This window comes from Mus pahari, chromosome 1 (assembly GCF_900095145.1).
Source record: "Mus pahari chromosome 1, PAHARI_EIJ_v1.1, whole genome shotgun sequence".
NCBI lineage: Eukaryota > Metazoa > Chordata > Mammalia > Rodentia > Muridae > Mus > Mus pahari.
This window is the reverse complement of record NC_034590.1, coordinates 74,177,184-74,188,148: the sequence shown is the minus strand read 5'-3', so window position 1 is coordinate 74,188,148 and position 10,965 is coordinate 74,177,184. Positions and strand designations below refer to the sequence as shown.

At 36.6% G+C, this 10,965-nt stretch overlaps 2 protein-coding genes across 2 annotated transcripts; one reads left to right on the top strand and one right to left on the bottom strand.

Moving 5' to 3' along the window:
• Nucleotides 1-5,984: 5,984 nt before the first annotated feature.
• On the top strand, nucleotides 5,985-6,938 carry LOC110337488 (olfactory receptor 51G2-like). The gene has a single exon (XM_021220438.1). It carries the CDS (start codon nucleotides 5,985-5,987, stop codon nucleotides 6,936-6,938), a length of 954 nt encoding a protein of 317 aa, XP_021076097.1.
• Nucleotides 6,939-9,801: 2,863 nt separating this feature from the next.
• Nucleotides 9,802-10,743, bottom strand: LOC110339078 (olfactory receptor 51E1-like). Its single transcript, XM_021222558.1, has one exon. It carries the CDS (start codon nucleotides 10,741-10,743, stop codon nucleotides 9,802-9,804), a length of 942 nt encoding a protein of 313 aa, XP_021078217.1.
• Nucleotides 10,744-10,965: the final 222 nt, after the last annotated feature.

Below are 10,965 nucleotides of genomic sequence, written 5' to 3'. Positions count from 1 at the left end.
TGTAAACAAGTTTTTGGGTAACACAATTAGCATGGGAACACAAGCCGCTACAAGACTCGGCACCTAAAATAAAATTTGTAGATTGTAAATCTGGCTATTTTGCCTGATGGCACAAAAATATTTGGTATTAAAATCAACTACACATTTTCAGAAACATATTCAATGAAATAAATCCTCATGTGTTCTCAAATGCAAGTTTTAGATTTCTAGAAAATTATGCTAACAGATGCCTTGAAAATTAATGAATTGATGTTTAGTTTATATTCACATTCCTGTACCTTGGATACAATGGAACAAGTGCACAGAAACAGATAGCATCTTCCTGTGGTCGGAACACTGTGCTTTCAATCAACACAAAGTCCACATAGCTAGCTTTGTCTCTAAACGTCAACAGCAATGTTTTTGCTTCAGTCTTCTGCGGCCTCTTGTAACCCAGAAGGAAAGAGTTGCTCTGGACAGTGATAACTATGTGTTGTGCTTTAGGAATGGATATACTGGTTCATAAAACCATTATCGACAGAAATTTAAGAACTTTGCTGTCTTCTTTGTTGTTTGAGGGATGATTGTTTCATAATTCTATTAGGGTTGTGTTAGTTAAAAAGATAAATGAAACCACCTTTCCTATATCTTTAGGCAAATGTAATAATTTCCACCCATTCAATACTCATTGTTTATTAATAGATTCTTCTCTCATAAAATATATCCCAGCCACAGTTTCCCCTCCCTCCATTTCTCCCAGCTTCCCCACATCCTTCCCTTTCCCCCAAATCTCTCCATTTCCCTCCAGAAAAGAGGAAGCCCCCCAAGAGATGATAGCCAAAAAGGACAAAACAATATACAATGAGAGAAAGCAAAAGCCTTCATATCGAGGCTGGACAAGGCAAACCAGTAGGAGGAAAAGAGTCCCAGGAGCAGGCAAAAGAGTCAGAGACACCTGCACCCACTGTTAGGATGATCAAAAACATAAAACTAGCAGCCACAACATACATACAGGAGACCTGGTGCTCAAGACCCACGTAGACCCTGTGCTTGCTGCTTCAGTCTCTTTGACTCCATGTGAACCATGCTTAGTTGATACAGTGGGCCATGTTCTGGTGTTCTCCATCACCTCCAACTTCTACAATATTTCTTCCCCCTCCTTTCACAGGGTACCCCAATCTCCTAGGGGAGGAATTTGATAGAGACCTCCAATGTAGACTCTTGTTCCACATGATACCTTGGGTCTCAGCACTGGGTCTCATCTACTGCTAAAAGAAGCCTCTCTGGATATGTCTGGACAAGGCTGTGAAGTATGAGTATAGCAGAGGAGTGATTTCTTTTCCTGTACTACTGGTTCCACCCTTGGTCTCTGAGCTAATTAGTCTCATGTTCCTGGCCATCCAGGCCATTTTAGAAATGTGCTCCTTCTGATACCCTAGGCCTCAAGTTCTTTAACATCACCATTGCCCCAGCACAAATTACTGCCACAACAGCTGGGTTGCATTTTTATAGGTCCTATATTCATGATTTATTATTAGGTATGAAGTAAGTAATACAACTTTGAGAAAAGAATAAAAACTTTTAAGAAGTATATATTTATTTACCAATACTTTAGACTTAGTTGCATTGATAGATAGATATACATTGGAGAAACTGATAACCAACAATTTTAAAGAAAAAATGTATAAAGGATATATTAATGAGACCATTAGTTCACTCTAAACAGATATATACCTAACAAAAATATATAGCACCTCAATATTGCTGAAAAAATGATACTGATGACTGAATATATCAGTTTCTCAGAGAGGAAGTGAAAAATTACATTTAAAGATCATTCACTTAAAAATTATTTAAAGTAAGTTTAGACACCGAAATATCACTTGTATCATCTATAATGGAAAGCTTGTGGTCATTAGCAATAGAAAGTAGTGATACAGGGTTCTATGACTGTGTGAAAACTTATAAAGAGTCTGAGATATTGAGAAGAGTTAGAAAGACTTCAGTTCAAAGTAATTTGTTTTTCATCATCTCTGTGGGGCATAATGGAACCACTCTCTCATGGGATATTTTGATAGCCTCCCTCTGGTACCTACCGTCTGTTTCTCCATGTATTGTAGTAAATAACTCTCATGCCAAGCAGCTTCCCCTAGTAGTCGTTTTGAGCATCTCCTTAAGAGTCCACACATTTTCCACCCGTGCCCAGGTAGGTAAGAGGAAAAGAGGTAATAGGAAAGAGAAGTAAGAGATGTATTTCTGAACTTGTTTGCTAATTTTAGAAGTCAAGTTTTAAGGTGAGGTGATCACATGGTGTGCTTGTAAGTACAGCTGAAGTGAGGCCTTCTATTCAGGAGTTTCTTAACTAAAGTTTTGCTCCCCCATTTTAGAATGAAATTCGGAGTCCTTAGTGAATGACATTCGAGAGCTTGCCGGAGATGAAAACAAAGCCAGCTAATAGAAGAGAAAAACATTGCAGGAGTTAAAAGTTCAAATGATGGGGAAGACAGAGAAGAGAAATGGCAAAATAAGTTCTCTTGAAGGAGGACTGAGAGGAGTGGATTTTACAAAAGAATTTGAGGAGGGCTAGAAGCCAGTCATAGTGGGTGGAAGTTGAAAGAATGAAGTGACCTCTGAATCTTCAAGTAGAAATAACAATGTTTTGGCTAGTATGGAAAATCTACCATAAAGTAGCATGGACAACAGGACATAAATAACTGGAAGCTGGAAACTGAGTAAGCTGTAAGTTCTGAAATGCTACCTTTTAGATAACAATAACCTTTTTCTTTAGTTTACTAGAACTTAAATCTTTAGTTTTAAATGCCCCTCTCCCCACCCACTGTATAATTCCTCAAAATATTTTATACACTAGAACTTAAAATGGATTTTGAATTACTCGTGAATTTTATGTCTCTGTAAGATGTTAATATACATATGGTACGGTAAGAATATATAAACTTTCAATTTATTTATTTAAGCAACATTCCTTATAAAGCTTGTGTAATAGGAATAAATGAATGATGTCAATGCTATGGAGAGTTTATGATCCCAAAATTAATGACACTGAGCATCAAGTAAGAAAAATCTATCTGGGTAACACGAAGAAGAGAACATTAAATCAAACATGCTGAATGTTAATTATAGGAGCAAGAGTGAACATTTGATAGAAATTTAATTGCTAGCGTAATTCTCAAGATCTGAAATATCCAGGGATATTCCAATAAAAGGCTTTATAGAAACTAAACATTAACCAGTTAATTTAATTACTATCAGAATTGCTAAACCACAGTTTATCTGTGAGTATGTAATCAAAAGATGACAATCTAATTTAATAGGGACTAAGCTATATCTAATGCATTGAACCATCCAGTGTGAATGGATAGCAAAATATCTAAAACCAAATGAAATAAGCTGGAACAAAACACATCTTCATTGAAAAGGGCCGGTAACATGTCTGCAAACAATAGCAAAAATGAACTAGGCTATGTAACAGAGTGAGTATAATGTGGGTTTCACAGTAAACCTTGCAAAGGTGTGAATGGTGATCTTAATATCTAGTTGTGTTTGAGATCTAAGGAGTGCTAAGCACAGAAAAGAAAGGGAAATACCTGCAGTGAATTCCTTCATGTTCAGGAATAGAGTTAAAAAAGGGGGAGATAGGATCTATTAGCAAATGTTAAGAAACTTATAGTTATGTGGCTATATGCCTTTGTGTTGGTTTAAAATAGGAGTTTTATGTGGTTTGAAAGCAAGAGTTTTGTTTTAATGTGGTGAGATTCTGTGTGATGAATATCTGAGCATAGCTGGTTTGTCATGTGACTGTATTCTCCAGTCCAGTATGCACTGTGCCTTTAAAAACATTTACTTCATTTAATCTGACATTCTAGATAAATAACAAGAGATTATATTAAGATACCCTTGTTCTTGGTGTCTTAGATCTTCAAAGAGCCTTCTTCTCAGATTTATACATGTTCCTTGTAATTCTCTCATAAAAACAGACAAGCTTTGTAATTACCTGTTATTTATGTCATAAAAATGTGTAAAGGTACTATAGCCACCAGATAAAGGGAATAGACATCTACATAGCAGTGGGTGCAAAGCATGATTCACTGAGGAACCTCTTTTCAAATGCATATTCACATCCCTAAAAATAACATCTGTGACTTTTCATTTACATATTTCTAAAATGGTACAGAATTCTGATTTTCCTAAGGGAAAATGAAGTTTCTTGCCCCAGTCTTTGTGTGTGTTGGTTTCTTTTCTCCCTCTCTGTTGCTGTCTCTCTTTTTGCATGTGTGTGTGTGTGTGTGTGTGTGTGTGTTGAATGTCTATGTGCATACATGCTGGTGTATGTGTGACTGCTTTTGGAGACCTATTGATGCTGAGTTTTTGCTCTGCTTCTCTCCTTATTCCTTCGGAGCCTGGAGATCTGAATCCCTAAAGTGTTTATTCAATGAGCTCCAGGGATCAACCTGTCTCTTTCCACACCCAGCATCTGATTTATAGACACACTCTGCATATCCAGCTCTTTTAGAAAGGATGCTGGGGACTCTACCTCAGAGTCTCATTCTTGTACAGGAAGCACTTTACTGGCCGAGTCATCTCCCCGGTTACCATAGGTCTCCTTCCTATGCCTTATTTGCTCAGGAAAAAAAAAAATTTCTATTTAATTGATTATCAGATGATTTTTATATTTCATCATATTTATATTTGCTATATATAAGACATCATATTTGGATTCTAGGAATCTTCTAGATAGTTTGCTTGAGTTTTTCACTTGCCTTTCTTTCCCGTCTTCATATTCAATTGTAGTTACATCAATATTTTCTGTTTCTTCTGTATAGAAGGTGGAGATTTTCAACACATTAAATTTAATTGTATTCACCTAATAGGAGATAATATTTGTTCCTACTTCTTTAAAGATAAAGATATAGAATAACACTTCTTTCAATGAGGTGATCTTAAACTTTTATTAAAGTATTGGCATTTATTTTTCACTAATGCATTAATTTGTCAAGCAGATGTTTCTGGTTATTACAAGAAACTATTTGCTGGTGTCCAGTCCTGTTCTATCACAGGCTGAGAAAACAAACCATTGCTGTTTTACTTATCTCAACTCTTCCTTGGATTTTGATCAACGTGGATTTTGAAAAATTAAGCCTCTCATTCTAAAAGAAAATACCAAATGATAGAAGTTTATTGGAAGATAAAGTTACCAAATGAAGTTTGCCAGATTACATGAATCTTATAACAGTTATATGATCATGCAATTTATTTCTGCAGAAGGAAGATCAGGAAAGTGTTCATGTGACTAGAGTCTTAAGAGATGACACATATGATGCTGATATGTGGCAAAGTACAAGGACTGCTTTGAGAGTTCTGAAAAGTTTAGTACAAATGAAGCACTATTTTTAAAAATTTTATTTATTAATTAGTTATTTTCATTATTTACATTTCAAATGTTGTCCCCCTTCCTGGTCACCCCTCCTCAAACTCCCATCCCATCCTCCCTCCACTTTGCCTCCAAGAGGGTGTTCCCCAGCTAACCTACCCACTCCTTCCTCATCCCTCTAGTATCCCCCTACACGGGGGCAACAAGTCTCCACAGGACTGAGGGCCTCTCCTTCCACTGATGCCAGAAAAGGTAAACCTCTACTATATAATTAAATAACATAAAAAATAAGATTTTGAGAATACTTTTTCAACATTTAGACACACAGATCATGTCCTTACTTTTCATTTACACTTGATCAGTGTTATTAGTCTGAGAGTGCTATAGAAATCAAAGGAATTCTAGCAGTTTCCTACATTTAACAGCATTTCCTTCATTGTCCAAGCTGCACATAGCTATTCGGATAGGTTAAAAAAACTGACTCTTTCATATAAATATATCAGAATTGGTGTTGACTTATGGGACCACTATAATTTTCTCTTATATCTTCTAATCTATCATTTTTGTTTTACAACAGAAACCTTTGGAAGCTATTGTCAGCTGGATAAAAGGATTTATGGAAATTACAAACAGTAGCTGGTTCCAGCCACCTACCCTTCTTCTAACAGGCATCCCTGGACTAGAAGATGTGCAGATATGGTTCTGCATTCCACTATGTGTCATGTACCTAATTGCCCTCCTAGGAAACTGCACCATCCTCTTTGTTATCAAAACCACCTCCAGCCTTCATGAGCCTCAATACATATTCCTATCTATGTTGGCAGCTACAGATGTTGGTCTCTCTGTATCAACTCTGCCAACAGTACTAAATGTCTTCCTCCTGAATCACAGAGATATTGAGTTCCACTCTTGCTTGACACAGATGTTCTTTATTCATACCTTTTCTTCCATGGAGTCAGCCATCCTACTGGCCATGGCTTTTGATCGGTTTGTTGCTATTCGTAATCCATTGCACTATACTGTAGTTTTAACCCCCACTCGGATTATTAAGATAGGACTTGCAGCTGTTGTTAGGGGTGTGATGTTAATGGCCCCCTTGCCAATCCTGCTCAAGAGGTTGCCCTTCTGTAAGGGTGTCATACTGTCCCATTGTTACTGCTACCATCCAGACATCATGAAGCTGGCCTGTGGTCCTGTCAGGGTCAACATCATCTATGGATTGTCTCTAGTCCTCTGTTCGTTTGGAGTTGACTCTGTATTTATTGTCATCTCTTACATCTTGATTTTGAAAACAGTGCTGGGTATTGCCTCAGGAGATGGTAAGCTCAAGGCACTCAATACCTGTGTCTCCCACATATTTACTGTCTTTATATTTTATGTCCCACTCATTGTTCTGGCTGTAATTCACAGGTTTGGTACATTTGCATCTCCTCTTCTCCATGTCACCATGGCCAATCTTTTTCTCTTCTCGACTCCTGTTCTAAACCCCTTGGTTTACAGCTTAAAAACCAAACAGATAAGGTCTGCAGTATGTAAAATATTTAAAGTCTGGGGAAACTTGCGCAAATAACCACACACTGTCTTAGCAAAAGAGATGTCATTCTTCTTTGCTCTTTCATCTATTTGCTTCTCAGGAATATGCTTTTATTTCATGGAATAATTTGGGGAGAAACGAGGAGATATTTTTGTCTTCCACAAAGAGGACAGTATTTTGATTATCATTAAAAATATATTGATCTACTACACTGCAATTATATGATTATATGAGATTCAGTATGCGATATGCATATTTTTGTTTAATTATTTTGAAAGAGACACATAACCTAACCAAAATGTGAAGAGATGTGGAAGCCTAGCAGATGCTACCATCTTTTAGAAAACAAAAGCAAGCTTAGTCAACAGAAGGTGGAAATGGCATTTTTTATTTTTAAATTATTTTTAAACTTTAATATAAAATTGCAATTAAAATTGTTCTTTTAAATTTAAAATTATCCATCCAAGATATTAAAGATAGCAGCATACTCAGAGATATGGGAGCAGGATAGAATGTTATACTTGGAGGAAGTAAACTATAATCATAAAATTTCCTCTGGTGGAAGCATGGCAAATGTCAATTAGAGAGGAGACATCTGAATGTCCACCAGCGTTTACATTTATTTATTTAATTAATAATAAAATTGATTTACTTTATTAACTTCAATAAATTTGGTAGCCCATTAAAATACTTTGCTTTGGATACACAGCTGTTCTCACTCTGCTAACAGTCCTTAATAAAGTTATCATGAGGATCTATTAGGAAATCATTCCATATGCTTATTTAGAAATTATATCATGTTTTGACTATTATTAGAGTCTTATAATTGAAGTCTAGTATAAAGGGTATTCATTTTGTTATTATTTTCTGTTTTATTTTCTATATCCTTCTCTTTCTCTTTCTCTTTCTCTTTCTCTCATACCTCATACACATGATCATAGAGTATATGGAAAACCCACCTAAAATGCTTTCCCTATTACTTGAGTAATCATTTGATGCAGCATAGAAAATTCTAGTATCTGATATATATTTTCACAGCTATCAAGTTGGCATTTTCTGGTAGACATAGCTAAGTATCCTTTGATTCAACTAATTTTGTACAGTCTCTACCTAGAGACAGCATTAGGTCAAAATTATTCAGAGTAAATCTTGAATGATTATTCCAACTTAGGGCTCACTGGATCAACAGTGAGTTTCTTCTTAATGGCATTTTGATGGAACTCTTGGGAGTTGTAGAAGTCTAACTATCATGAGCTCAAATTTTAAAGTAGGTTCAAGTACTTTATTAAGGAAAGAGAAAAAATGTACTATCGGTTATAAGCCAAAGCCAAAAATATATATAGCGTTGCTAAATTAATTTAAAAACTTTTATTTAATGAAGGGTTTCAAACAGTTCCATGCAAGGCAAGCACAGGCCTGAGTATGACAAACATTGCATTCAGGGTTTTTGCCCTTTTACTCCTCCCTCCTCCCAAGCCTTCCTTAAAACTGCTAATTTCCTAAAGACTACCCCCCGAGGTCTATTCCCTTAGTAGGCCACTGACACAGAACACCAAGGCCCAATAATCAAATTTCATTATTTGGTTAATATGTCCAACCATGACTTGACAAACCACCTTAGCACAGATTCCCCTTTCCCTTTAAAACACACTTCTGTGAAAAATTCCATCTTCTGCATCTCTTTGCATCTTTGTTCTTTTGCTTCTGCTTTCTGCTGTGGCTGCCTTTGCAATCCCACCCCAAACCCCACTTGCCTTCCATGGTAATAAATCTCCTTTGGGTAATGAATTTGTGCCTGGGTATGTCCTGTATGGAGTCCAGGGGCTTGACCTCTTAACATAACACAGTAAATACCAATTTTAAGTCCAGGTGAGTTTAGAAGTATGGAATTCAGTCCCACATTACATGAAGAAAGGCATTTAGAATACTTAACATTCAGATGTAGAAAAATGAAAGCATTTAAGGTAAATTTAGGAAATGCTAGTGAATGATACTAATGAAAAAGACATTTAAAAGTATGTAGAAATAAGGGGGTTAATCTTCACCCTGGAAACAAAAAAATTAAAGCCACTTAGGTATAGAGGAAATCCAGGAGGAAAATTGCATTCGAAGAAGTTGTTGAATTTTACCCTGGTTTTCATGTCTTTGAAGACTATTGCTAAGAAAAACATATGCATGTGTGCATGCCCATCTGAAGATCATAAGCAAGCTTCTCAAAGTGACGATCTTCTGTAACTGGGGAAAATCAAAGACACAAAACTAGCTAACAATGGTGTGAGCTATAGCATATCAGAATAAATGTTTTGTTCCTCTAAAAAGATGTGCATGCAGATCCAGGAGTATTTTCAGGTAAAATACACAAAATAATTTACTAATGGGATGCTATGACCCACACACTCTGTAGCAAGGATGGTTCAAATGGTCGATGATGAATATGAATTTTGTTCTCTTAGAAATAGTGCAAGAAAGATAGAGGGTATTTTAGTAAATAAAATAGAGTAAAAACCTGAGGCAGAATTTGAAGAAATAAGGTTGGGGATTTGATGAAGTTTCTGAATCTTTTATGGAATTATTTAATTATAACCCTCATTTGGAATTATAAAATTTTTGTACCCATGAATAGAAGGTAACAAAATATCTAGCCAAGAACTGCATTTCACTGTTTAGTTAGAAAAATTCATCAAAACATGCACTAAGAAATATAGGAGAAATAATACTTCTGATTTTATAAATGTCATGTCTTTATTAATAAAAGCTGTAATTTTAACATTTTATCACTTATTTTCATACCTATATACACATCCCAGGTATAAATACCATAAAATAAACAATCATGTGTATGATGAAATTGAAAATTATACTTTTCTTCATTGAAACTGTCATTAAGTTTCTGAACTGTTCATCTCCTCTGGATCTTCAAAGATTTTCTCAGGGCAGAACGAATCTGCTTGGTCTTCAGGCTATACACAATTGGGTTGAGCATTGGGGGCATAAAAAGATAGATATTTCCCAGGACTGCATGTGCTATTGGAGAACTTCTGCGGCTGATCCGATGCATTACAGTTATTGCCAGCAAAGGGCCATAGTAGATAAAGACAATAAAGATATGAGACAAACAAGTATTCAGCGCCTTCATCTGACCTTCTCTGGAAGCGATCCCCATAACTGCTTGAAATATCAGAGCATAAGAAATAGCTATGAGCAAAAAGTCCACCCCAAAGGAAAATATGACCAAAACAAGACCATAGAAAATATTGATCTTGACTTGGCCACAGGCTAGTTTCATAACATTTGGGTGGATACAGTAGGAATAGGACAACAGCTGCCCCTTGCAGAATGGTAACCTCTTTAGCAGTATGGGCAAGGGAATCATGAGTGCAACACCCCTGAGAAAGGCTGCCAGTCCCATCTTGGTGACTCGGGAGTTCGTCAGGATTGTTGTATACTGCAGGGGGTGACTGATGGCCACAAAGCGGTCAAAAGCCATAGCTAACAAGATTCCTGAGCCCATGGAAGAAGATGTATGGATGAAGAAGAGCTGAGCAAGGCAACTGTCAAATGCAATTTCATAGAGGTCAAAGATAAAGACTTTCAGCACAGAGAACAGTGTGGAGACAGACAAGACAATGTCAGCCCCAGCCAGCATAGACAGAAATTGGTACTGGGGCTCCTGCAGACTCCTTTCAGTCCTCACTAAGTAAATTACAGTACAGTTCCCTGCCAATGTGGTGATGTACATCAGGCTCAGGAGTGGTCCCAGCCACAGGCGGGCACCCACCAGCCCTCTGAGGCCAGTGAGGATGAAGACAGAAGGTTGAAAAGTGGTATTAAATTCAGACATGGACAACTGTGAGAATCACTGTACAAAGCAGTTTCTCTGACACTGAACCCTGGAAAGAAGCAAAAGTTAAATGTCACATTCAGGATGTTCTAACAAATGTGTTGGATATTACCTGTGAAGTATAGTGTTATTGGGAGTAAAATGACTTTAACAATTATAGCAAGCAATGATTGTTTTCTTGAATATTGCCTTGAGGATAGGCAATCTGTTTCATTACTAATC

Excerpts from the sequence above, each read along its gene's own strand:
- LOC110337488 (XM_021220438.1), top strand. The coding sequence starts at position 5,985 with ATGGAAATTACAAACAGTAGCTGGTTCCAGCCACCTACCCTTCTTCTA.
- LOC110339078 (XM_021222558.1), bottom strand. The coding sequence starts at position 10,743 with ATGTCTGAATTTAATACCACTTTTCAACCTTCTGTCTTCATCCTCACT.